The 26,988-nt window shown below is 45.9% G+C and overlaps 1 protein-coding gene across 2 annotated transcripts in view; it reads left to right on the top strand.

The window, feature by feature from the left end:
* The window catches only part of COMMD5 (COMM domain containing 5), a 40,162-nt gene extending 13,263 nt beyond the window's left edge, over positions 1-26,899 (top strand). Inside the window, exons 2-7 of one of the 2 annotated variants that reach the window (XR_014506943.1) lie at positions 3,105-3,265; positions 4,459-4,487; positions 10,911-10,961; positions 11,751-11,846; positions 17,230-17,827; positions 21,864-22,118. Coding sequence is in view for 1 of the 2 variants with exons in the window: in XM_083422361.1 (XP_083278487.1) it covers positions 3,105-3,265; positions 4,459-4,487; positions 10,911-10,961; positions 11,751-11,846; positions 17,230-17,305; positions 26,574-26,675 (515 nt within the window). In the remaining variant the exon portion in view is untranslated. Of the gene's footprint in view, positions 1-3,104; positions 3,266-4,458; positions 4,488-10,910; positions 10,962-11,750; positions 11,847-17,229; positions 17,828-21,863; positions 22,119-26,573 lie in introns of those variants that run through there. The other variant, XM_083422361.1, reaches the window with a different exon arrangement.
* Positions 26,900-26,988: the final 89 nt, after the last annotated feature.

The following is a 26,988-nucleotide window of genomic DNA, read 5'->3' as shown; positions in this document are numbered from 1 at the left end:
CTGGCCATGGTCTGCTGTTTCATCCGCCTTTTCAGGACCTGCCTGAAAGACGACATGACCCTCGTGTCAAAATTGTTCACAAGGTCACGGGTCAGGTCCTTGTCATGGTGGTGCCACTCTGCAAAAGCCTGCACATCTTTCCACTTGAGACAAATGTCCCTCAGTTCTTTGGAGGACAGCCATTCTTCAGTTGCTTCCTCTTCTTCCAGCGAGGCCTGCTCCTGTGCAGCCTCTGCCTGCAGTTCAACAAGATCCTGGGTGGTCAGCTCGTGGTCGTGCTCCTCCACCAGCTCGCTGACGTCCTCCTCTGTGACCTCCAGGCCCATGGTCCTCCCCAGGGAAACAATGTCCTGCACCACTGTTGACTCTGGTGCATCAGAGTCACTTGGTGCCACACAGTCCGGCCACAGGCTGCGCCAAGCGCAATTCAAATTCCTCTGGCTGATCCCGTTCCAGGCCGTGGTGATCATCTTCAAGCAGGTGACGATGTCAAAGTGGTCCTTCCATAATTCCCGCAGGGTGATGGTGGTGCAATCAGTCACCTCGAAGCATCGCCTGAAAAGCTCCTTGGTGTACAGTTTCTTGAAATTGGCGTTGACCTGCTGATCCATCGGCTGGAGAAGTGGCGTGGTGTTAGGCGGCAGGAACAGGATGTTTATGAAGCTGAACTCCTCCAACAAGTCCTCCTCAAGGCCTTTGGGATGAGCAGGAGCATTGTCCGTCACGAGCAAAGCCTTCAGTGGCAGGTCATTGTCCAGCAGGTACTGTTTGACAGCAGGGCCAAAAGAAGATTGACCCAGTCTACAAACAGCACACGTGTGACCCAAGCCCTACTGTTGGATCGCCACATGACACTCAGCTGCTCCTTGTCGACCTTGTGTCTCTTGAAGGCCCGTGGGTTCTCAGAGTGGTACACCAGCAGGGGCTTGATCTTCAGGTCGCCGCTTGCGTTGGCACAGAAGAGCAGGGTCAGACGGTCCTTCATGGGCTTGTGGCCAGGCAACTTGGCCTCCTCCTGGGTGATGAAAGTCCTTTTGGGCATCCTCTTCCAAAACAGCCCGGTCTCGTCACAGTTGAAGACCTGCTGTGGAACATAGCCCTCCGTCTTCACAACCTCCAGGAACTCCGCTGCAAAGTCTTCAGCCGCAGGAACATCTGAACTGGCAGCCTCTCCATGCCTGACCACGCTGTGGATTCCAGATCTTGCCTTGAACCGGTCAAACCAGCCTCTGCTTGCCTTGAAGACTTCTGGCTCGCCTGAGGTTCCTGGCTGTTGCTGGACGAGGTCTGCGTGCAAGGCCTTGGCCTTCTCACAGATGGCGGCCTCGGTCACTGTGTCCCCTGCACGCTGCTTCTCTTCTAACCAGATGAGCAGCAGCTTCTCCACCTCCTCCAGAACAGCTGGGCGGTTCTTGACGATCCTGGTGATTCCCTTGGCCACGTCCGTCGCAAGGATCTTCTCCCTCATCTTCAGGATGGTCCCGATGGTGGATGGATTCCTCCCGTACTCCCTGGCGAGGTCCGTCACACGCATTCCACCGTCGTGCTTCCAGATGATCTCCTTCTTCATTTCCAGGGTGACCTTCTCCTTTTTCCTCTCGCCGGCCTCTGCAGCAGCAGTCTTCTTGGGCCCCATGGCAGCACTGCTCCTACTTTCGCAAACCCCAAAAAGAGAAAATCAGTGCTGCACATCCCAAAAATCCAAAAGCACAAAACCTCCCAGAAAACAATTCTCTGACCCCCCCCCCCAGCCACCCTCCACACAGAAATCCAAAGCCTGAATTTTTTTTTTTAAAAAAATGGCAGTTTGCCCCAATGGTCACAGCAAGTCAGAAAAAATCAGAAAAACCTACAAAAGCTTCCAGATTCCTGCAAACCCCTTCTCAACAATTCCCTGACCCTCCCCCCCAGCCACCCACCACTCAGAAATCCAAAGCCAGAATTTTTTTTTTCAAAAAAGGCAGTTTGGCCCAATGGTCACAGCAAATCAGAAAAAATCAGAAAAACCTGCAAAAGCTTCCAGATTCCTGCAAACCCCTTCTCAACAATTCCCTGCACCACCCCCCAGCTACCCACCACTCAGAAATCCAAAGCCAGAATTTTTTTTTCTTTTCAAAAAAGGCAGTTTGCCCCAATGGTCCCAAAAAATCAGAAAAAATCAGAAAACCCCCCACAAACTTCCAGATTCTTGCAAACCCCTTCTCAACAATTCCCTGAACCCCCCAGCCACCCACCACTCAGAAATCCAAAGCCAGACAATTTTTTTTTTAAAAAAAGGCAGTTTGCCCCAATGGTCCCAAAAAATCAGAAAAAATCAGAAAAAAACCCACAAGCTTCCAGATTCTTGCAGACCCTTCCCCAACACCAAGTCCTTGAATTCCTAACACCCCAACCCAAAATCCAAAACCCCCCAAAAAAGTTTTAAAAGTTTAACTTACCAAATGGCTGCAAAAGAAGTTCTGGAAAAGCTTCAAAAAATCACTGAAGTCTTCAAAAATCGCAGAAATCGCAAAAAAGGCTACCACACCGCGTGCTATGAGTTGCTCCTCGAAGTCAAGTCGCAACTGCACCTCTTGAAGCAATGCACCCTGGGTATTAACAGTTTTAAGAAACAGGAAGCAAGCCCATAGGGAAATTCGTCTTGCGAAGCACCTCTGAAAACGGAAAACCCTTTCGTCTTGCGAGTTTTTCGTCTTGCGAGGCATTCGTCTTGCGGGGCACCACTGTAGTTTGCTTCTGAATGTCAGTTTCTGCGAGCGACAAGTGGGAGAGTGGTGTTGCGCTCAGGTCCAGTTGGCAGGCATCTGGTGATGGCCACTGTGAGAACAGGATGCTGGACTAGATTGGCCATTGGCCAGATTCAAGAGGGCTCTTCTGAAGTTTGTATGCTGTTCTTTCCCATTTAAATTTCCCTCCCCTGTTTTGTGCACAAACCTCCCCCTTTAAAGCACGACTAGATGGTGTCAGATCCCTAGATGCTGCTGCTGTTGCAAAGTCGCCAGTCTTTTCCCAGGGGCTTTTCATCATGGTGAAATTATGTGCTTGTACTTGCTGGACTCTGCCAAAGTTGATAACTTAACCTTTATCGTTATTTTGCCAAACAGTCACTGTCAGCGCCTTAGAAGGAAAAGACTGCAAAGAAATGGTCAAAGTGATTGCCGAGAATGCAAAACTATCAGATGAACAGCTTGCTGTCCTCATCTCTGGAATGTATACTCTCCTGCGAGAGGCCTTGAGGCTGCCCTCATCATCTCTGAAGCAAGAAGTGAGTAGAAGGCATACACATTCCTCAATAAAAACTATGTATGTGCTAAACTGTGAGACGAGCAAGATGGTAGCTCCAAAAAAGGGATGGGGAACCTGTGACCCTCCATATGTTTTAGCTCAGACGTAAAGCAATTGCTTCGCGTGTAGGAGGTCTCAGGTTCAATTACAGTGGTACCCCTGGTTGCAAATAGGATCCATTCCAGAGCCCCGTTCGCAACATGAGCAGAACGCAGCCCGCGTCTGTGCGGGTCACGATTCGCCACTTCTGCACGTGCCATTTTGCGCGTCTGCGCATGCGCGAGCAGTGAAACCCGGAAGTAACCGTTTCCGGTACTTCCGGGTCTCTGCGGGATGTATCCTGAAAGAACATGAAGCGGACGTAACCAGAGGTATGACTGTACTGCTATTTCCCAGGTTAAAGGACCCCTGACCATTAGGCCCAGTCATGGGGTTGCGGCGCTCATCTCGCTATATTGGCCGAGGGAGCCTGCGTACAGCTTCTGGGTCATGTGGCCAGCATGACTAAGCCGCTTCTGGTGAACCAGAGCAGCGCATGGAAACACCGTTTACCTTCCCACTGGAGTGGTACCTATTTATCTACTTGCACTTTGACATGCTTTTGAACTGCTACGTGGGCAGGAGCAGGGACCCAGCAACGGGAGCTCACTCCGTTGCGGGGAATCGAACCTCCGACCTTCTGATCGGCAAGTCCTAGGCTCTGTGGTTTAACTCACAGCGCCCCCCCATGTCCCATTTCCCAGGTTAGGGCAGGGGAATTATTCTGCCTAAAATCCTAGAGAGCTGCTGCCCGTCAGTGTAGACAGTACTGAGCTAGCTCTGGCAGGGGACACGTACTCCTTTTTCTGGGCAGTTTGTCCACCCTTGCTCCCCACCCTGCACTCAGCTCTGACCTCTGGCTCCTAGACGCTGTCAGCATGCAACAGAGGCCACATTCCGGGAATGGTTTCAACTGGTCGGGTGTGTGGTGTCAGCCACTCATGAAAGCTGCCTATCTTGGGTCACCCAGACTTAGCATACTCTCACCCTGAGGTTTGGATGCATCAGTTGCCAGGGGGGGGGGGTTCACTGTCTTCTGGATCCCTTTCCAGTTTCCCAGACGTCTGAGGGGCACCCCCCCCCTTGTTCTTGCAGAAACTCTCCTTGAACTCTCCTTGTCTTTTTGTTTTGCAGGTTTTTAAAGAAGACCTACAGGAGCTCAGGTATGCCTGTTTTTTTGGTCAATCTGCCAGTTGCTTGTGTCAAACATGATTCATAAGTGGTTTCTGAAAAGCAAGGGGTGGGAAACTTTTTTCCCCAGCCCAAGAAGAACTGGACTTCTGGGGGGAGGGGGACTGCATCCCCGTGGTGGGTGATACCAGATGCAAAAGTAGTTGGAGCAACAGGTGTGACTCGTACCTTTTGTACGGTAGACTGAATTTCTGCTCTCTCTTTCTCCATGTGGCACACACAAATACTTCCACCTCCCTCTCTCCCACCAGGAAAGCAAGAAGCATTATCATGGTTGAGAAATACTTTCCAGCTAGGAATGCATACCTGAGAGGCTTGGAGGGCCACATTATACCTGCAGGCTTGAAGCTCCTCACCCCTGCCATAGAGCCCCTTCATGTGTTACTTGGATGAAGCGAGGCTCCACATGTTGATGGGAGCAGTGGTTGGGGGATGCCCTGTTGGCCCAGCCTCTAGCATCCTTGAGGCATGGGCTTCAAGGCATTTTGGAACCGCAGTCAGCTCATGGGAACCTAAACTACGGGTGCCCATTCTCAACACATGGATATCTTGAGCGGGGCTAGTCAAGTGTGTGTGATGTCAACAGGCAGCAGTGGCGTAGCGTGGGGGGGTACAGGGGGGGCCGCCCGCACCGGGCGCAACATCTGGGGGGGCGCACTCGCACTCGCAGCTCTCTGCCCCTACCTGGCTCACTCACTCTCTCTCACTGCAGTGCTGGCTGTGCAAATCCGATCCGAGCCGCCGGGTCGTCGCCCACTATGGAGGGGGGGAGGTGCCAGGCATGCGGTGCGGAGAGAGAGCGAGGGACTATCTGGGGGAGGGACAGTGCAGCAGGGGGCACAAATTACTTGCCTTGCCCCGGGTGCTGACAACCCACGCAACGCCACTGACAGGCAGCACCTACATTCCAGAGCACATGGAGGGGGCATAAGGCTTTTCTGCTCCACTGCCCTCTGCAAAGAGAGAATAGTGAGGTCTTGGAAATGGGGCAGGTTTTCTTAAAATTACACAAACAGTTGATCACTCAGTGTTAGCTAAGGAAGACATTTCGTTAGGCCACAGTTAGACGGACACACAGAGAAAGAGGGAGAGAGCAGCACACACAGGAGGTGGCTCTGGAGTCGAAGAACTTGACAGATTTCAGGTTCCAGTTGTAGGCTGCTAGGCTTACTCCAGTCAGCTGAAACACAAAGTGCAATGGTCAGGAGTAGGACCTGGGGGTGCAGGGTTTGAATCCCCACTCAGCCATGAAGCTCCCTGGGTGACCTTCGGCCAGTTAGCATCTCTTCACCTAACCCACCTCACAGGGTCGCTCTATAGGCTGAGGGAGCCGGTGTTTGTCCGCAGACAGCTTCTGGGTCATGTGGCCAGCATGACTAAGCCGCTTCTGGTGAACCAGAGCAGCACATGGAAACACCATTTACCTTCCCGCTGCAGCGGTACCTATTTATCTACTTGCACTTTGACGTGCTTTTGAACTGCTAGGTGGGCAGGAGCCAGGGACCGAGCAATGGGAGCTCACCCCGTCGCAGGGATTCGAACTGCCGACCTTCTGATCAGCAAGTCCTAGGCTCTGTGGTTTAACCCACAACACCACCCACGTCCCTAAAGGCAGTATATAAAATACAATAAATAAATAAAACTTTAAGCGTGGAGCCCCATTTACTATGTAAACTTAAATGACTATGATATCATTTTAAACAAGCATCCTGGTAACTGTAGTTTGCTCTAAGGGCACAGAGGGTCAGGAAACACCCCCCACACACATACACACATTCCCCTCACATAGCACAATTCCCAGAGTGCTTTAATAATCCCTTATCCCAGGGAATAATCCCTTATCCCAGGGTGGCGCTGTGGGTTAAAGCCTCAGCGCCTAGGGCTTGCCGATCGAAAGGTCGGCGGTTCGAATCCCCGCGGCAGGGTGCGCTCCTGCTGTTCGGTCCCAGCGCCTGCCAACCTAGCAGTTCGAAAGCACTCCCGGGTGCAAGTAGATAAATAGGGACCGCTTACTAGCGGGAAGGTAAACGGCGTTTCCGTGTGCGGCTCTGGCTCGCCAGAGCAGCAATGTCACGCTGGCCACGTGACCCGGAAGTGTCTTCAGACAGCGCTGGCCCCCGGCCTCTTGAGTGAGATGGGCGCACAACCCTAGAGTCTGTCAAGACTGGCCCGTACGGGCAGGGGTACCTTTACCTTTACCTTTATCCCAGGGAAGTCTCTGAAGTTTAGCTGTGCGAAGGAAATAGGGGCATCTTAGCAGCATCCTTAACGAACTACAGTTCCCACGATGCTTTGGATGAAGCCATGCCAGGTTAAAATGGTATCGTAACGCTTTGGCTGTATAGTGTAGAAGTGGGCTTGGTCTGTGCTTCATCTCAGTTTTCAGGCAGGCTAATTCATTAGCCTGTTAATATTACAAATCAGCTGATGAAATATGGCTGGCAGCTTCTTCTCCCCACCCCCCAACTATCACAAAAGAGATTATTGGTGCTTAGGAGAGAAGCATTGCCCTGTCGTCCCACTCAGATGGAATTTTGCATGTAATAGTTTACTAATGAGCTCATTGGAAGCCAGGAGAATCACCCTGATGTTGTATAACATGTCCCCTTTTTTTGATGTGGTGCTGAGTGCATGTTATATAGAAGAGATGGGCCTCTATCAGTTCTCCTAAATTATATCTTTCTCGCATGCATGTAGTTACCCACTAATACCTTCCCTCACACACACACACACAAACTTTTTATTGTTGTCGTTAATAGCAAGACAGTTGGTATTTCTGAATGAGACGCCCTGTCCTACTTTTAAAACATTTCCTTCTGTTTTCAAAGGACGGTGATATAACAAGCAGAATCCGCCTGTATTGTCTGGGTGTGATCGCTTGTTCTAATTAGCAAGCAAAATATGCCATTTGTTACGTGGACTTAGTCAAAGTCTCTGCCGGGTGGTGTAGAGCAGAGGCTTTGCATAAGCACCAAAGTGCTGCAGAGGCTGCATATGAAACATCCTGTCATTGGACATAGCAAGAGAGAGAAAATGAGAGAGACCTGCTGGCAAAGATTTGGCTGGGGTTTAAAAATGCATCAGCACTGTTGCATTAATGCTGTATCATACCACTTTAAACAACCATGGCTTTCCCCCAAAGAATCCTGGATACTGTAGTTTGTTAACGGTGCTGAATGTTGTTCAGAGACACACCCACCCCTTAACCTGCCTAGGGCTACTTGTTCCTTGGCAAGAGGGATTGATTGTTAAACCACTCCGGCAGTTATAGCTCTTTGTGCAGGATAGGGGTTTCCTAAATGCCAGTTCCCAGGATTCTTTGGGGAAAACTAAGGTACAGTGGTGCCTCGCAAGACGAAATTAATTCGTTCTGCGAGTTTTTTCGTTCTACAAGTTTTTTCATCTTGCGAAGCACCACTGCGTATTGACGGTTTCCCGTAGGAATGCATTGGCGGTTAAAAAAAAAGGCGCAAGACGTTTCGTCTTGCGAAGCAAGCCCATAGGGAAATCCGTCTTGCGAAGCAACTCAGAAAATGGAAAACTCTTTCGTCTTGCGAGTTTTTCGTCTTCCGAGGCATTCGTCTTGCGAGGTACCACTGTAAAGGGTAAAGGGACCCCTGACCATTAGGTCCAGTCGTAACCAACTCTGGGGTTGCGGCGCTCATCTTGCTTTACATGCCAAGGGAGCTGGTGTACAGCTTCTGGGTGATGTCACCAGCATGACTAAGTCGCTTCTGGCGAACCAGAGCAGCGCACAGAAATGCTATTTACCTTCCCGCCGGAGCAGTACCTATTTATCTACTTGCACTTTGACGTGCTTTCGAACTGCTAGGTTGGCAGGAGCAGGGACCGAGCAACGGGAGCTCACCCTGTCGCGGGGATTCAAACCGCCAACCTTCTGATCGGCAAGTCCTAGGCTCTGTGGTTTAACCCACAGCGCCACCCGCGTTGGGGGAAACTATGGCTGTTTAAATTGGTATGATACCACTTTAAACGTATAGTGGAGACTGAGCCACAGACTCTTCTTCCAGCTATGTTGGTGAACTGTTGGCTCACCAACCCCTTCACCTCTCGCCTCCTCTCCTACCCTGAAGTTCTGGGTGAGGTTTTCACTCAGCTAGGGAAACTTCCCTGTTCCATTTACTCATCTTTTTAAAAAAGTCTATACCCCACTTTTCACCACCTGGGGCCCAAACCAACTTACAAAATACAATATACAGAATTCAAAACAGAAATTGAACATTAGAGGATCAAAACATCGGAGAAGCATTTGTGATAACAAAATCAGCTGTCCAAGACCCTTAGGCTGAAATACACACCTGTAACCAAAATCTCTCTTTAAAAACTTGATTCTGTATAGTTTGACCACAAGGTTGTTGTGCTGGCTTTCCTTATGGAGGGACTTCCTAAAACAACAACAACAACAACAACAACAAAAAGAAAAACATTACATCAAAACAGCAAAAAACAACAACACAAAAACATTTAAAAACATATCCAATATTTCCATATCTTTATCATTCATTTACTTGTTTCGTCAACCTCCTCACACCTCCCTTTTTTGTATTCTAATTCAATTAGCTATTTCAGCAAATCCTTTCCATCTTTCTCAATTTTTGTTCTATACTTTACTTAACAAAATCTAACTTTATATTTTCCACTTTGGCCAATTAACAATCAGTTTTGCTTAATTCTTTATAACATTTCTGCTAAAACCATATAACTTCATTCCAGCATTCTACTAACATTCATTAATTTTGCAGTATTTCTGTAAATATACTTTAATTTTTTTCCAATCTTCTTCCACCGACTCTTCTCCCTGGTCTTGGATTCTGCCAGTCATTTCCGCCATTTCCATGTAGTCCATCAGCTTCATCTGCCATTCTTCCCGGGTGGGTAAATCTTGTGTCTTCCAATACTTTGCGATAAGTATTCTTGCTGCTGTTGTGGCATACATGAAGAAAGTTCTATCCTTCTTTGGCACCAATTGGCTGACCATGCCCAGGAGAAAGGCCTCTGGTTTCTTCAGGAAGGTATATTTAAATACCTTTTTCATTTCATTATAGAAATGAAATTATCTCCCAGAAAGTCTTAATCCTTGGGCACGTCCACCAAAGGTGAAAGAATGTACCTTCAGTCTCATTACATTTCCAGCATTATTGGGCAAATGATAGATTTTTGCAAGCTTGACTGGTGTTATGTACCACCTGTAAATCATTTTCATTAAATTCTCTTTTAAGACATTACATGCCGTAAACTTCATACCTGTGGTCCATAACTGTTCCCAGTCTGCCATCATAATGTTATGTCCAACATCTTGTGCCCATTTAATCATAGCAGATTTCACCGTTTCATCTTGAGTGTTCCATTTCAACAGCAAGTTATACATTCTTGACAGATTCTTGATTTTTGGCTCTAACAATTCTGTTTCTAATTTTGATTTTTCCACCTGGAAGCCTAGTTTTTTGTCCAAATGATATGCCTCCATTATTTGATAATAATGGAGCCAGTCTCGCACTCTGTTTTTTAATTTTCGGTATAAGTGTAATATAAGCTTCCTTCCACGACTCTGGTGCCCTTTTCCCCTCCAATATTTCATTACAGACTTCCTTTAAAGGTTGTATTAACCATTCTTTCAGAGATCTGTAGTATCTTGACGTCAATCCATCCGGTCCTGGAGATTTACCTAGTTGCATGTTCTGAATGGCCCCTTCCACTTCCTGCACTGTAATTTTGTGATTCAGCATTAACTTATTTTCCTGGGAGATTTTTTGTAGTCCATTAATTTTCAAAAATCTATCAATGTCCATTTCTTTCTGCTTCTCCTGTGTATATAGTTGTTTAAAATACCTCTGGAAGCACTTTCTAATTTCTACTGGATTCTGTGTATTCTTTCCTTCCATTTCCAAATTCGTAACTGTATTGAGTTTTTGTCTTTTTTTCAGTTGCCAGGCCAAAGGTTTTCCGTATTTATTTGCCGATTCAAATGTCTTTTGTCTCATCTGTCTAATCTTCCATTCTATTTCCTGATTCATCATTTTCATATATTGTACTTGATATAACTTTATCTCTTTCAGAATCTCCTGCGACTTTGGTTTCACCCTCAATTTCTTCTCTCCTTCCTTTATTTTTTCCAGGATTTTATATTTTTTCTCATTTTGTATTCTCTTCTTGATTGCATTCTGTTGTATCAAAAATCCTCTCATGACCGCTTTACTTGCATCCCAAATTACTCTTTTTTCCACTGTAGTGTACATATTTATCTCAAAATAGTCTCTCAAGGTTTTTTGGGCCTTCTTAGTCACTTCTTATCTTTTCTTTAACAATTGGGAGAAGGACATACTTCATAATGGGGTTCGTGTGCCATTTGCCTCAATTTGCTCTTTTATTTTAAGGATTCCAGAAGATTTCATTGTGGACTTCGCCACTGTAGTCTTTGGAAACAGGTAAGTTTGCAGATTTTCAGTTTTTCCCTTTCCCTTTCTTGAGATTTGCATCATTCCCTAACCTATATTTCTCTCCACAAGGTCTTATTCTTTCATTTAATATATTTCTGAACAAGCCATTTATCAGAAAGTTTATTGGTTCCCCCTAATTAAGGAGGGGGAATTAGGGGGTTACCACAGAGAATGCCCTCTCTTGTGGGTGGTGGACGTACCAAGAGGATCCCCTTAATATCCCAGACACTGATACTGGCCCATGTTCCTTAGTCATGGCAGTATACCTTACTCTTTAGATTATTCACTGAAGTCATACTCCAGTCTTCCCAGTTCATTGCCTCTGGAGCAATGTTGGTGAACTCTGGCCCTGGGGCCAAATGTGGCCCTCCCAACCTCTCTGTCTGGCCCTCGGGATTCTCTCCAGGCCACACACCCGCCTTATGCCACACTCCCTCCCTATGCCACACCAGTGTCTTGCTGCACACCCTCCTTGAGTGTTTTTGCCTGGCTGGAATTTGCCCTTAAACTTTGGCTATTTCTCTTGCTTGCCTGAATGAAGGGGGCAGAGAGCTAAGTGAGTGTTTGCAGAAAGTTAGCTTGGTATACAAAGGTAAAATTTGCTTTTGCCTCTCGAGCTGCTTTTCCCTCTGATCCTGCCCACTGCTGGGTGTGGCCCCCTGGAAAATTGTCCAGAATGCAATGTGGCCCTTGGGGTACCAGGTTCCATTGCGCCACTGCTCTGAAGAGTCTTGCTCCTGCTTTCTTGAGTACCGTTTCTTTTTTTCTCACCAACAGGCAACCTGCTCTTGAAGAGGCCATTCAGAAGCAAGCTAGTAAGCTGCCTAGAATCGAAGACTTCAAGTGGAGGGTAGATGTGGCCATTTCTACCAGGTACAGGATATATGAAGCCCATGCCTGAATTTTCAGTGGGTGTCTATGGAGGCTGGCCCAGTTTGGGCAGATGGCAAAAGTGCCCCCCCCAACTCAAATCTCCCCTCAGCCAGGTCCCACCTGGTTAGGAAAACACGAGCATGAAGACTATGTGTTACCTCCAGTAGCTGGGGGTCAAGAGAAAGAGAGTGTCCTTCTTGCAGGCTTCCCATAGGCCTCAGGGTGGCCTTTGTGAGAAGAGAATGCTGGACTGGACAGGCCTTTGGTTTCATGCAGCAGAGACGTCCCCATTCTTAAAAAATACCTTCTCAAGCACATTTAGGAAAAGCCTAACCACCAGGACAGATGTAAACCCAGAGGGACCCTGATTGTGTTCTTGTTGCCAATTGACAGTCTGACATTCTCATAGTTGGTAGTTTTCCAGGCTGTAGCAGACAGGGAAGTAGGGAGCTGGTCTGCTGAAAGTCAGTCAGTCAGTCAATCAATCAATCCATTTATTGTGTATAGCTAAAGGCCTTTACAAAGGCAGGAGCAAGACTCTGGAATCACACGACATAACCTATAAAAGTTTGAAGCATAAAAAGTTTACAGCATAAATATTTAAAATTAGGAAGCATTAACATAACTGGAACAGAGCAAATTTGGCTACCAGGTGTGTAATTTGTAGATCTTTTATCAGCTAAGCCTAGGCGTTTGACTGTCACTTCCTGAGGGGGATCAGCCTGAGAAGAGGAGATAAAAAAAAGTTGTCCGTGCATTGTACCGTTTTTTTCCCGCTCTATAGGACACACCCAACCATAGGCAGCACCTTGTTTTAGAGGGGGAGAACAAGAAAAAATAATTCTCCCCCTCTCTGCGTTGCGCCCCTTCAGCGAAGCAGCAGGAGAAACGGAGCCCCTTCCATTTCTCCTCCTGCTTTGCTGAAGGGGTGCTGCGCCTTAGCTGAAGGGGCACCTACGCTTCAGCGAAAGGAACCCGAAGCCTCCGGAGCACAGCGGGAGCTCCCGCTGCGCTCCAGAGTCTTCAGGCAGCTATCTTTGAAGCCTGGAGACCGAGAGGGGTCGGTGCGCACCGACCCCTCTCGCTCTCCCACACTTCAGCAAAAGCAACACAAAGCCTCTGGAGTGTGACGGGAGCGCTCCCACTGCGCTTCGGAGGCTTCGTGTTGCTATCGCTGAAGCCAAGGAGCCTGCATTCGCTCCATAGAACGCATACACATTTCCCCTTAATTTTTGGAGGGGAAAATGTGTGTCTTATAGAGCGAAAAATACGATATATAAGGGGCAAATCAGCAGGTATTGCATGATACCCTCAACCTGATTGCATCCATAAATGCATTTGTGTTCCATATTGGGAATTCCTGGGTGTCTCCCTTCTAAGTATGCTGAAGGCATCTGTTGGAACCTTGGTTCAACAAAGGCTCTGTGTAGTTGCCGGGTAGTCAGTGTCTCAAGGTACAGTGGTGCCCCGCAAGACGAATGCCTCGCAAGACGGAAAACCCGCAAGACGAAAGGGTTTTCTGTCTGCAGAGGCGCTTCGCAAGACGAATTTCCCTATGGGCTTGCTTCGCAAGACGAAAACTGACGAAAAATTTTGAGGGTTTTTTTTGCTCCAAAACCCTTTTTTCTGAATCGCTAAAAGCATTTTAGCAGCAAAACCGCTAATCCCTTAAGCCTTAAAAAGCCGTTTTTAGCCCTTAAAGTGCCAATAGCGCTAATAGCGCTAATCCATCAATGGGCTTACTTCGCAAGACGAAAAAACTGCAAGACGAAAAGACTCGCGGAACGGATTCTTTTCGTCTTGCGAGGCACCACTGTACCGTATTTTTTGGCCCGTAGGGTGCACCGGCCTATAGGACGCACCTAGTTTTTTGGGGGGGGAAATAAAGAATACCCCCCCCCCAGGCGCGGGGCTGGGGCGGGGGAAGCCCGAGCTTCCCCAGTCCCCAGAACAGGCAGCTCTCCGCAAGCCGTGGGAGAGCTGCGTGAAGCCCGAAGCCTGGGGGATGCTGAGCTCAGCGCGCCCCCATGTTTTGGGGTGCAGGCAGCTCTCCATATGCCCTGGGAGAGCTGCGTGACTTCATGCAGCTCTCCCACGGTTTGCGGATAGCTTCCTGAAGCCTGGATTCGCCCCATAGGACGCACACACATTTCCCCTTCATTTTTGGAGGGGGAAAAGTGCGTCCTATAGGGCGAAAAACACGGTAATCTGCTGAACATGTTTTAGGTAGAGAAACCTGACCTGACAGGAGCTGTTGAGGGAGCTGGATCCCTCTATTTATTTGGAGTCAACAGTACTATCATAACAGTGGCTTTTATTATATATTGCGCACCAACGAAAGACCGGAGAGCACATAGCTAAATATTCTTCACCTTAGTTGTTTTGGGAGGTGTAAACAGTCCTTCCTTGGAGAACGTGGGTTCCATTTTTGGGTTTTCTTCCTTCTTGGTTTCCATCGCTTGCCAGCTCCCCCAGAAACTTCCTGTTTATCCTCAGGCAACAGCCTCACCTACAGGCACGGGGAGAGTTCATTCTTGGCCATACAGCTCTTGGCATCTGCTGGTTTCTTTTCTAATTTTGGTAGAGGCCAACTGGCTGGCAGAATGGCACACACAGTGATTCATTTTCTACTTCTGGGGGGAGTTCAACAAGGCTGGCTCCAGAAAGGCCCTTCCCTCAGTTTGGTTGCCATAACGTCCTTGCCCCCTTTTCAGAGAGATGGGTTTCTTTCTCAGCCGATGTGGGGTTGCCGTTGTTGTTTTGATAACTTTCAATCAGAACGTTTCCCCACATGCCCTATCTCTATTTAGATCTAATTTTCCATGTTTGGATTATGTGTGCTTTTGGTTTCAAATGAAATCAAATTTAAACTCCTTCAGTTTTAACACCTTTCAACTCCCCTGCCGCCCCCTTTTGCAAATACAAATTCATTAATTTATTTTACAGATTGTTTTTCATATCAGGCTCAAGGTGGTTTCCAAGCGTAGCCAGAAAAACAACTAAGGATTAATTTAAAAACAAAGCAGCAGGAACACCTAAGACAGGGATGTTCTCATCCAGCTAGAAAACCTTGAACAAGCAATAATGACTCAAGGTTGCTTCCCGGGTCGTGTATTAGGTAAGGGCATGGTGACCCTCACCTGCTTTGCAGGGTAGCAGAGAGTGAATTACTGTTTTTGAAACTGCCCAGTTTGAGTGATATCATCATGCAATCATCCTGTTTCTAATTAGCTTTATGAAACAGTGTATTTTCAGGAATGGAAAAATTTTCCGCAAATGAGAAACGCAGTGGTACCTCAGGTTACATATGCTTCAGGTTACATACTCTTCAGGTTACAGACTCTGCTAACCCAGAAATAGTACCTCAGGTTAAGAACTTTGCTTCAGGATGAGAACAGAAATCGTGCTCCGGCGGCGTGGCGGCAGCAGGAGGCCCCATTAGCTAAAGTGGTGCTTCAGGTTAAGAACAGTTTCAGGACCTCCGGAACAAATTAAGTACTTAACCCGAGGTACTGGTGTAGTGGTTAAGAGCGGTAGTCACGTAATCTGGGGTTCGCTTCCCCGCTCCTCCACCTGCAGCTGCTGGGTGACCTTGGGCCAGTCACACTTCTTTGAAGTCTCTCAGCCCCACTCACCTCACAGAGTGTTTGTTGTGGGGGAGGAAGGGAAAGGAGAATGTTAGCCGCTTTGAGACTCCTTAGGCTAGTGATAAAGTGGGATATCAAATCCAAACTCTTCTTCTTCTTCTTGGAAAACTGCTCTCCCCTGCCACCCTGTTGACTTCCTGCGTGCTAGTTTGCTGAGAGTGCATCCTTACTGAGGAATGCTAACTCTCATAACACTTTCAGAAATGAATCCCACTACTAGGAGAGAGAGAAAGAGCAGTAGGTTGCATTCAACCAAACCTGGGCCCATTGAAATCAATGGGGCAAAATTAGTCATGCACATTAATTTCAGTGGTTCTGCTCTGAGTGGGACTTAGCTGGGACCAGCATTAGGGGAATTAAGGAATTTAGAGGGGGGCATAATACCAGGTTGAAAGCAGCTGACATCATACGATGGGATAGATTATAATGTTATGGAACCTTTTTTGGCTTCTTGGAAGGACCTTAGATCAGTCCTTTGCATCTCCAGTGAAAAACTTCTCTGATAGGAAGAAGAAAAGGCTCGCTCCTGAGATCTTAAGCGAGCAGTTGCCTGTCACAGTAGGTAATATACTGTGTTAGTGGTCCAGCTGTTTGAGCCTTTGATAGAGCAGCCCCAGCAGTTTTTCTTTCATTGGGGGGTGGGGGGGGGGGAGTATATGAATGATGAAGTCACAAGAAACAATAAAACGATACCAGCAATAATGATTATTTAAGCACGTAACCATAGTCTCCAAGAATACATCTTGTTTCATGCTTTAAACTGTGGAGAGCTCGTCAATTATTTTATTTATTTATTAAATCTTATATGCTGCTCTTCCTCAGAGTATCACAAGGCGGTTTGCAGTATAAAAACACAAAAATACATAGCCTAACAATAAACAAAACAATAACACATGCGCACGCACGCACACGGTTTAAAAGGCTGTAGAGTGTTTAATTAGCCAAAGGCCTATGAAAAAAGCAGCTTCTGTGCCAAAATGGGCCTAGACCTTCATTGAAATGGTTATATAAAATCAGTTTCCTCCAAGAGCGCATGGTTGGAAGAACACCTGTCAGGGCCATCTTAACCATAGGTGCCAAGGGTGCAGGGCACCTGGGAGCCAGGCTCTCAGGGGCTCCAGGCCAAGAGTCTGGGGCCCGAGAGTTGGAGTCTGGGGAAGAGGCCACCCGTCGGAGCACCACTGCAGGCTCTTCTGCTGTGGGCAGCTCTGCACCATGAGTTCGGGGGCGAGCGAGCCAGCGAGGCACTGAGGCGGCTGACTGGCTCCGCCCTCCTGCGTGCCTGGGATTGGTGTAGGGCCGTGGAGAGGCCCGCCCAGTGCATGCTGCTCACACCACAAGGCGCCTGGCTTTGCTCAGTTGCCAATGCCTCGGGCTCATTTGTTGCGCGGGGATGGGGGGGGGGCGCCAGGTGGATCTTTGCACCCCAATGCTGCATATGCTTAAGACAGCCCTGACACCTGTGTTTTTCATATAGTGGTTATATCTTAAGAAAATTTGCATTGTATTTTTTACCCATATACATTTGCTTACATGTAGAGTCCAGCTGTTGTGGCCATTAATTGGATCTGGATTCCTGTCCAGCTTAAACGCACACATTCCCCTGGAATGTAGCAGATACTGCCTGTGGGGTTTTGTTGTTGTTGTTGTTGTTTTGCACTACATGTAAAGGACTCATGTCCAAGTCTTCCTTGTTCCCCTAGCAACTCTAATGGTAATAATGTGATTGATTTCAGCTCATTGGCTCGGGCTTTGCAGCCATCCATTTTAATGCAACTAAAGCTCTCTGACGGGTCAGCTCATCGCTTTGAAGTAAGTACTGCCATTGCTAAATAAGAGTGGGCTCGCTTTACATTCTTCGTACAACAGTGAATAGCTGTTTACTAGGAATTTTAGAAAGCCTTTGGAAGCAATTTATATTCATGGATTTGTATGGAGTTCTCTGAAAGACTGCTCTTAAGAATCAGGCACAGGGTGACCTGCAAAACAAATTAAAGCTCTCAGAGTGCATTGCATTATCTCTATTTCCAATATTCATAGAGTGAGTGCCGTGGTTTAAGAGGTTAAAACAACAGTGCCGAGGCATAAGGGTTGTGTGCTTTAGGGAAAAGGAGAGACCCCAACAAGGGCTGAGCTTGATGGGTGAAAAAATGGAAATATACATCTCTCACTCTTCTGGATTCAGAGAGAAACATGAAAAGCAAACAAGTCTGATAAATCCAACTGAATGGGCTCTGGCTCAGTGATAGAGCATGCCAGTTGTCTCAGGTCCAGTTCTAGCTAGGGCTGGGAATGCCATACACCTGAAACCTTGGAGAGCTTCTGCCACTCAGTGTATTATTTTTTAAAAAATAATATTTATTAAATATTTTATAGTTATGAAAAGAAAGACAATAAAAATTTCATATCTATATCTTTCATTTGCTTATTTCCTCGACTTCTTCGCACCTCCCTTTTTTGTATTCTAGTTCAAATTTGCTAATTCAACAAATCCTTTCCCTCTTCTTCAATTTTTGTTCTATAATTTATCCTAACACAATTTAACTTTAAATTTTCCACTTTAACACATTGACAATTAATATTCATATAGTTCTTAATACACTTCTGCTAAAACCATATAACTTCATCCCGATATTCTTCTAACATTCATTAATTTTGCAATATTTCTGTAAATATACTTTAAATTTTTTCCAGTCTTCCTCCATCGACTCTTCTCCCTGGTCTCGGATTCTGCCAGTCATTTCCGCCATTTCCATATAGTCCATCAGTTTCATCTGCCATTCTTCCCGGGTGGGTAGCTCTTGTGTCTTCCAATACTTTGCAATGAGTATTCTTGCTGCTGTTGTGGCGTACATAAAAAAGGTTCTATCTTTCTTTAACACCAATTGGCCGACCATGCCCAGGAGAAAGGCCTCTGGTTTCTTCAGAAAGGTATATTTAAATACCTTTTTCATTTCATTATATATCATTTCCCAGAAGGTCTTAATCCTTGGGCACGTCCACCAAAGGTGAAAGAAGGTACCTTCTGTTTCTTTACATTTCCAGCATTTATTGTCGGGCAAATGATAAATTTTTGCAAGCTTGACTGGAGTTAAGTACAGTGGTACCCCGCAAGACGAATGCCTCGGAAGACGAAAAACTCGCTAGACGAAAGGGTTTTTCGTTTTCTGAGGTGCTTCGCAAGACGGATTTCCCTAAGGGCTTGCTTCGCTAGACGAAACGGCCCTGCCTCTCCTGTCATGGCGACGCTCATTGCACGCATGCACGCACGCTCGCTTCCCCGCTCCTCCCTCCCACCTTCCTGCTGACGGCACCTCCGGCTCCCTCTGACCTTCCGGCTGATGGCCGACCTTCCGGCTGCCTTGCGCCGCTGCCCACCGCCCTCGCGCGCTCCCCTCAGGAGCCGTTGCCGCCAGCAGCCAGTGTTGCAGCCGGAGCCGCGCTCCTGAGCCCCGCCGCCCTCCAGCAGCCGCATCACGCGGTGGCCACAAGGCGCGGGTGAGTCTAAGGTACCGGCTGCGGCAGCTGCCCTGCTTCTCCCCACCCCTCCCCGCCGTGGTGCTTCGCAAGACGAAAAAACTCGCTCTACGAAAAAACTCGCGGAACGAATTAATTTCATCTTGCGAGGCACCACTGTACCACCTACAAATCATTTTCATTAAATTTCCTTTAAGGCATTACATGCCGTAAATTTCATACCAGTGGTCCATAACTGTTCCCAGTCAACCATCAGAATGTTATGTCCGACATCTTGTGCCCATTTAATCATAACCGATTTCACCATTTCATCTTGAGTATTCCATTTCAACAGCAAGTTATACATTCTTGACAAGTTTTTAACTTTGGGTTCTAACAATTCTGTTTCCAATTTTGATTTTTCCACCTGGAAGCCTAATTTTTTGTCCAATTTATATGCCTCCATTATTTGATAGTAATGGAGCCAATCTCTCACTCTGTTTTTTAATTTTTCAAAACTCTGCAGTTTTAGCCTGTCTCTCTCTTGCTCCAGAATTTCCCAATACTTCGGCCATTTGGCCTCCATATTGAGTTTTTTCAATGCTTTCGCTTCCATTGGTGACAACCATCTTGGGGTTTTATTTTCTAGCAAGTCCTTATACCTTATCCAAACATTAAACAGTGCTTTCCTGATAACATGATTCCTAAAGGCCCCATGGACCTTAACCTTGTCACACCACAAGTATGCATGCCAACCAAATACGTTATTAAAACCTTCCAAATCCAGAACATCAGTGTTTTCGGAGGCTAAGATGACATGGACAAGAATTGACCAAATCTGGGTAACTAGAGGACTGGCACCAAAGACTAATAAAGTAGAAAAATTAGCCCTAAAATTTACTCCGACCATAATGTGGTCAAGATGGAAATGAAACTGTCACCAACTGGTTCCTTTAGATGGAGAATGAATGACGCCCTGTTTCGAAGTGATGAATTCACCAAGAAGGCCCAAAAAACTCTGAGAGACTACTTTGAGATAAATATGAATACTACAGTGGAAAAAAGAGTTATTTGGGATGCAAGTAAGGCGGTCATGAGAGGTTTTTTGATACAAGAGAATGCAATTAAGAAAAGACTACAAAATGAGAAAAAAGATAAAATCCTGGAAAAAATAAAGGAAGGAGAGAAAAAACTGAGAGTGAAACCAAAGTCGCAAGAGATTTTGAAAGAGATAAAGTTATACCAAGTACAATATACGAAATTGATGAACGAGGAAATAGAATGGAAGATCAGACAGATAAGACAAAAGACATTTGAATCGGCAAATAAGTGTGGGAAACTTTTGGCATGGCAATTGAAAAAAAGACAAAAACTCAACACAGTTACGAATTTGGAAGTGGAAGGAAAGAATATACAGAATCCAGTGGAAATTAGAAAATTCTTCCAGAGGTATTTCAAACAATTGTATACACAGGAGAAGCAGAAAGAAATGGACATTGATAGATTTCTGGAAGTTAATGGACTACAAAAAATCTCTCAGGAAAATAAGTTAATGTTGAACTTTAAAATTACAGAGCAGGAAGTAGAAGGGGCCATACAAAACATGCAATTGGGTAAATCTCCAGGACCGGATGGACTGACTTCAAGATATTATAGATCTTTGAAAGAATGGTTAATACAACCTTTAAAGGAAGTCTGCAATGAAATATTGGAGGGGGGAAAGGCACCGGAGTCGTGGAAAGAGGCCTATATTACACTAATACCAAAAACAGAGACTGAAAAGACACAACTTAAGAACTACCGCCTCATATCACTGCTTAATGTGGATAACAAAATTTTTGCAGATATATTGGGTAAAAGATTTAAAAAGTTATTAGCAGAGGTAATTCATAAAGATCAAGCGGGCTTTCTCCCAGGCAGACACTTGTCGGACAATACGAGGAACATAATTGATATTATTGAAAAACTACAGGTGAAGATAAATACTAAAGCAGTTCTGATATTTGTGGATGCAGAGAAAGCCTTTGACAACATTTCTTGGAGTTTTATGAAAAAGAATTTACAGGGGATGGGGGTGGGTGAAGGTTTTGGAAATGGTATAGGTGCAATTTATGCAGAACAGAAGGCCAAACTAATTGTGAATAATGTGGTGACGGAAGAATTTAAGATTGAGAAAGGAACGCGACAAGGGTGCCCAATCTCTCTACTGCTCTTTATATCGGTTTTGGAGGTTTTGCTGAATATGATAAGAAGGGACCAACTGGTTAAAGGGATACAAGTGGGGGCTAAACAGTACAAATTGAAAGCATTTGCTGATGACCTGGTATTAACTTTACAGGAGCCAGAATCTAGCACTAAAAGAGCATTGAAATTAATTCAAGATTTTGGTCAGGTAGCAGGCTTTAAGTTAAATAAAATGAAAACAAAGGTGCTGGAGAAAAACCTAACTGCAATGGAGAGAGATAAGTTTCAGAAGGAGACAGGACTAACACTGGTTAAGAAAGTGAAATATTTGGGGGTGAATATGACTTCTAAGAATGTAAACTTATTTAAAGACAATTATGAAAAATGCTGGTCTGAAGTGAAAAAGGACTTAGAAATATGGTCAAATTTGAAATTATCATTGCTAGGTCGAATTGCTGCTATAAAGATGAATGTATTGCCAAGGATGTTGTTTCTGTTCCAAACATTGCAAATTGTGGATAAAATGGATTGTTTCAAGAAGTGGCAGAGAGATATATCTAAATTTGTCTGGCAGGGCAAGAAACCTTGAATAAAATTTAAGATACTAACAGATGTTAAAGAAAGAGGTGGATTTGCGCTGCCAGACCTTAAACTTTATTATGAATCAGCCGCCTTTTGCTGGCTGAAAGAATGGATGCTTCTTGAAAACACTGATGCTTCTGCCAGTCAGTGTAGACAATACTGAACTAGATAGACCACTGGTCTGACTTCATATAAGGCAGCTTCGTGTGTTTACTGTTTCCCATACATTTAGGTTGCAATCCTATACATACTTACCTGGGAGTAAGTCCCATTGAGCTTAAGGTACTTCCTTCTGAGCAGATCTTCATAGGAGTTCACTTATGCATTCACCTTAATAGTTTATCCAGGTTACATTTAATTGCATTTTAAAAATAAATTAAAATCTTTAAGATTCCCTTGAAACTACACTTAAGCCTGCCACTTATGAACATCCATCAGTCAGTCAATCAATCAATCAGTCAATCAAAGTGTATGATTATATGATCTCCTGGTCATTTCATCCAAAAAGAAAATGCAGAATATACCAGAATTATATTCCTATATAATAGGAAATAATTAATTTGTAGTGTGTCAGGCATTGTTTAATAAAAACATTCTTCTCCAAAAGCCACAGATCATCTCAGAAGAAATTCAGCACAAAGTATCAGTGTGGGTTCTCCATATGTTGTTGGTCAACCATTTCTGAGGAGTGTATGGGGTATTAGGGGAAAGGTAGCACCCCTGGCACATCATGCTCCCTCTGCGATAGCTTGTCCACCTTTGGTCCCTACCCTGCACTCAGCTCTCACCTGTGGCTCCTAGAAACTGTCAGCATGTGACAGCAGTCACAACTCAGAAAACTGCTTCAACTAGCTGGCTAAACTAAGTGAGGGTAGCCAAAGGGTCTCAAACCTTTAGTGAATTAGGGAATTCCCCTGCATGTGAAGACAGGCTCTAGCAGATTGAGATGAAGAGACCAGTAGTGGGTCTAATGGTCAAGATGGTGGTTTCTGAATAAGCTGTTGAAGGAAGTGAGGGGCAGATGGGGTTTGTCAGCCTGGGAAGGTGGCTCATCTAGGAGAAGGAAAACTCTGGTCCTAAACCTCTGCTATACTCATTCGTGAGAAAGGCTTCGGGAGTAAACCCCAAAGGGAAAATCCATCCCTTCTGCTTTGTGGGACATCTTTGGAAGAAGAAAAGGCTCAGGAGTAAACCCAACACAAATCCAGAATGGAGTCCCTAAAATGGTTGGATGGCACCTTGTACTCCTCCTTCCGGCAACTGCTGCAGCCAAGGTGGTGCCAAATGTATTGCTCAGATTTCCTTTGGGGCACACCAACAAGGCTGATAAGAGAGTCTTGTTGTCTGGGTAGCCCAGGACCTCCATACACACTGCCCAGGCTTGCAGCCCAGAGATGAAGCTCGCTCCATTGCCTCTTGAGACAGACTGATGCCAAGAGCAGTTCTTGTTGGCCACATTGGTTGGGGTTTTAGGGGAGTTCAACAGCATTGGGAGGGGAGCCACACTGGCTTTCCCTAGCATTGTCTGCTGCTGCTGAACAGACTTTAATCAGCTCAGCCGTCTAAATATGCAAATACCGTATTTTTTGCTCTATAGGACGCACTTTTCCCCCTCCAAAAATTTCCCCCTCCAAAAATTTCCCCCTCCAAAAATTTTCCCCCTCCAAAAATTGTGTGTGCGTCCTATGGAGCGAATGCAGGCTCCTTGGCTTCAGCGATAGCAACACGAAGCCTCCGAAGCGCAGAGGGAGAGCTCCCCCCGTGCTCCGGAGGCTTCGCGTTGCTTTCGCTGAAGCCGCCTGAAGCCCCCGGAGCACAGCGGGAACTCCCGCTGCGCTCCGGGGGCTTCAGGCAGCTATCCGCAGGTCTTCAGAGTGCAGCGAGAACTCCTGCTGCACTCTGGAGGCTTGCGGATAGCCGCTTGAAGCCTTGAGTGAAAGGGGTCGGTGCACACCGATCCCTCTTGTTCTCCAGGCTTCGCTTTGCTGGAAAGGCGCTGCACAGTTTTCCCTCTCTGCGCAGCGCCCCTTCAGTGAAGCAGGAGGAGAAATGGAAGGGGATCCGTTTCTCCTGCTGCTTCACTGAAGGGGCGCTGAGCAGAGAGGGGGATAATTTTTTTCTTCCCTATTCTCCCCCTCCTATGGTCCTATAGAGCGAAAAATACGGTAACTAATGAATATTTGAAATGCAAGATATAGTTAGGAGTGTAGGAAGCTCGCTTATACCAAGTCAGACCACTGGTACATCTAGCCATGCATCCTGGCTGACAACAGCTCTCCAGAGTTGTCTCCTAGCCTTACCTGGAGATGTCAGGGATGGAACCTGAAGCCTTCTAAATGCAAAGCAGATGCTCTGCCCAGTGAGCTATGGTGCACAGCCTTGTAAATTCACACTAAGCTTTGGTCTTCAAACCTTTCTAGAGCTGCCACTCTGCTTTTGCAGAGAATTGCAGGGTTGTAAAGTACAGTGGCCATGGAGAGGTGCTTGCCCACACAAACAGTGCCTTCTCGAAAGGGGGGCCCTTCTAGTGGTTCACACCTCTTTCTCAGAGTGGTTCCTGCAAGGCTGCCTTCGTGTTTAAGCAACAAGTTTTAGCAAGCCCATGTATACCAGTTGCTGGAAATTGCAAGCAGAGAACATTGGGTTGCCCCCATGTCCTGCTGATGGACTCCCAGGCTTCTGGTGGCCATTGTGAGAGCTGGATGCTGAACTGGGTGGGCTTTTAGCCTGGTCCATTAGAGCTCTTAAGTTCTCCCCCATTCCTTCTTGGAAGGCGGGGGCAACATGGAACTGAGTGGGCAGTATTGTAGCTCTGCAGAAATTAATGTGGAATGCAGTTGTTGTGGTGCGGACAAGAAATAATTCTCCAGAGAGCAAGTTCTCCTTTTTGCCTGCATTTGATTTGAAAATCCATAATGTAGGTCAGGGCTGGGTAGCCTGTGGCCTTCCAGATGTTGTTGGAATCCAGCCCCTATCAGCAGCACACACACCCTCCAGCATTCAGTGGTGATGGGAGTTGAAGTCTAGCAACATCTGGAGGACCACAGGTTTCGCAGCACTAATGTAGATCCTACAAAGCTTAATCTGGAGTACGAAGTGTGTGATGTGAGAGGTGAATTGGTATCAAACAGTGTGTCTTAAACCTGGGTCTCCAGCTGTTTTTTTGGACTACCACTCCCATCCTCCTTAGCTAGCTGGACCAGTGGTCAAGGATAGTGGGGACTGTAGTCCTAAAACAGCTGGGGATGCAAGCTTGGGAGACCCCGGTATAGAATCCTAGAATTGTAGAGTTGGAAGGGACCCTGAGGGTCTTCTAGTCCAACCCTCTGCAATGCAGGACTCTTGCCCAGTGTGGGGCTCAAACTCACAGCCCTTACATTAAGAGTCACGTGCTCTACCTACTGAGCTGTATGTTTGGCAGCAGGGAGATAAGCAGTCATTTCCACAGATTATCTCTCATTTATTTCATGAATCTAATGAAGGGATTTGGCAAATAGATGAGGAAAATCCTTAGTGCTGCTGGCAGGCTGAAAGAGAAATTGATCCTGAGCTATCACATTTTTCTAAGTCAGCATACTCATGTGCTAAGTGGCCAGGTCGGATCCTGTACTCTCTAGGAGGTGGGGAAAACGCAGAAGTTGCTGAAACTGCGGCTTTTCTTTATACAAAGTTATGCAACCAGCTTGTTTGTTTTGTTCTGGGTGTTTTCAGGAGGTTGTTCCATCAAAGCAACATGAAAGAAGTTTTTCCCCCAATGTTTTTCAATGCATTTGGGTTTGGTTCAATGCATGTTTGTTTTTTAAAAAGTATTTTGGAAAGTTGTGCATTCGGACACCTTTTAAGATATCATTAGCACATTTTGGGTGATTATTCCCGAGGAGCAGGTTTCTACCTATGTTTGGATATAGCAGGATGCCATTTTCAATCAAGATGGCAAGCTAAATGTTTCAAAACTGATTTTAACCGCTGACTTCAAAACTGCCCCGATATTTTGGTATCTTTTGAGTTCCTGAGTAACAAGTGCAAGGCTGCTGCTAATAAATCTAACAGTTAGATCTGCTGTTGATAATCAGTTTTGATGACAGACTTAATGGCAAAATCCTGTACATGCGTACTGGTTGAACGTTATTATTATCTGCAGAGGAGAGAACTCAATTGGTAGATCCCGTATCCTCAGAATTGCAGGGAATGACAGACTGGGAAAAGGCATTCTCTGTGACAGCCTCTAAATTGTACAACTGCCTTCCTATCTGGCACCGTCATTATGCAGCTTCTGACAGATGCTGACGTCTCACCTTTTTGTCCCTGGCCTTTGACGATTAAAGTAGTGCGTTTTGTGGGACCCGCCCCTTTTGCTGAATTTATACTGTTCTGTTGCGTTTGGAATGGATTTATGTGTTTTATCACTGTAATGCTGTTGACTTGTTCTTATAATTTCATTTTCTGTAATTGCATATTGTCAGAACTTGCCCTCAGACCTTACAGGGCAGATAAGAAAGCTTTGCAATTTGTAAATAAATACTTGGGAGTAAATCCACTGAGTTCCAAAGCGCTTACTCCCAGATGCATGGGTACGGAATTGAAGGAGGCTCAAAGTGGCTAGGAAATGAAAGATGCTGTCTCCCTTTGTAGTCATGTCGGGCAGGAAATTTTTGTGGGCTAGTTAATATCTGCAAAAATGCAATTAATTAGATCATTTCAATTTGGGGGACATAATGTTCAGGTGACCTGTCAGATTTCTCCTCTGGTGATTTGTCCTCTAAGTAGGTTCAGGATTCAGGGGCCTCCTACAAGGCTATTATATATTCTCAGAAGAAGATGTTGTGCCCTGACCTTTCTGGGTATTTTTATGTTCCAGGTGCCAGCTGGAAAATTCCAAGAATTAAGGTACAATGTTGCTCTGATCCTGAAGGAGATGAATGACCTAGAGAAAAGGAGTGTTCTGAAAATTCAGGACTGAACCCTTTCTGATTAAATTATTGGGCCTTGAAGACATTAGGAGAACCACACAAGAAACACCATCAAAAAGAAGTTGCTTCTGTTTTGTAATCACATGTATTGCAACATCACCCTTCTGATAATGTGGCTGTAAATATTTTTTCGCCTGTGTATTAGAAGCAGCTGTTTGTTGTTATTTTTTCTTTAAGTTTTACACATAAAGATAGCATTATCTTCGTTGGATAAGCCCTTTTGCGTGATTCATTGAAACGTTTTAAAAATAGCTGTTCCTATAGATGTGAAAAAGCCCTTTCTGAAAGAGTGCTGATTCATCT

The sequence above is a fragment of the Podarcis tiliguerta genome (genome assembly GCF_965153285.1).
Source record: "Podarcis tiliguerta genome assembly, chromosome: Z".
Taxonomy (NCBI): domain Eukaryota; kingdom Metazoa; phylum Chordata; class Lepidosauria; order Squamata; family Lacertidae; genus Podarcis; species Podarcis tiliguerta.
This window is presented reverse-complemented; position numbering and strand designations above follow the sequence as displayed.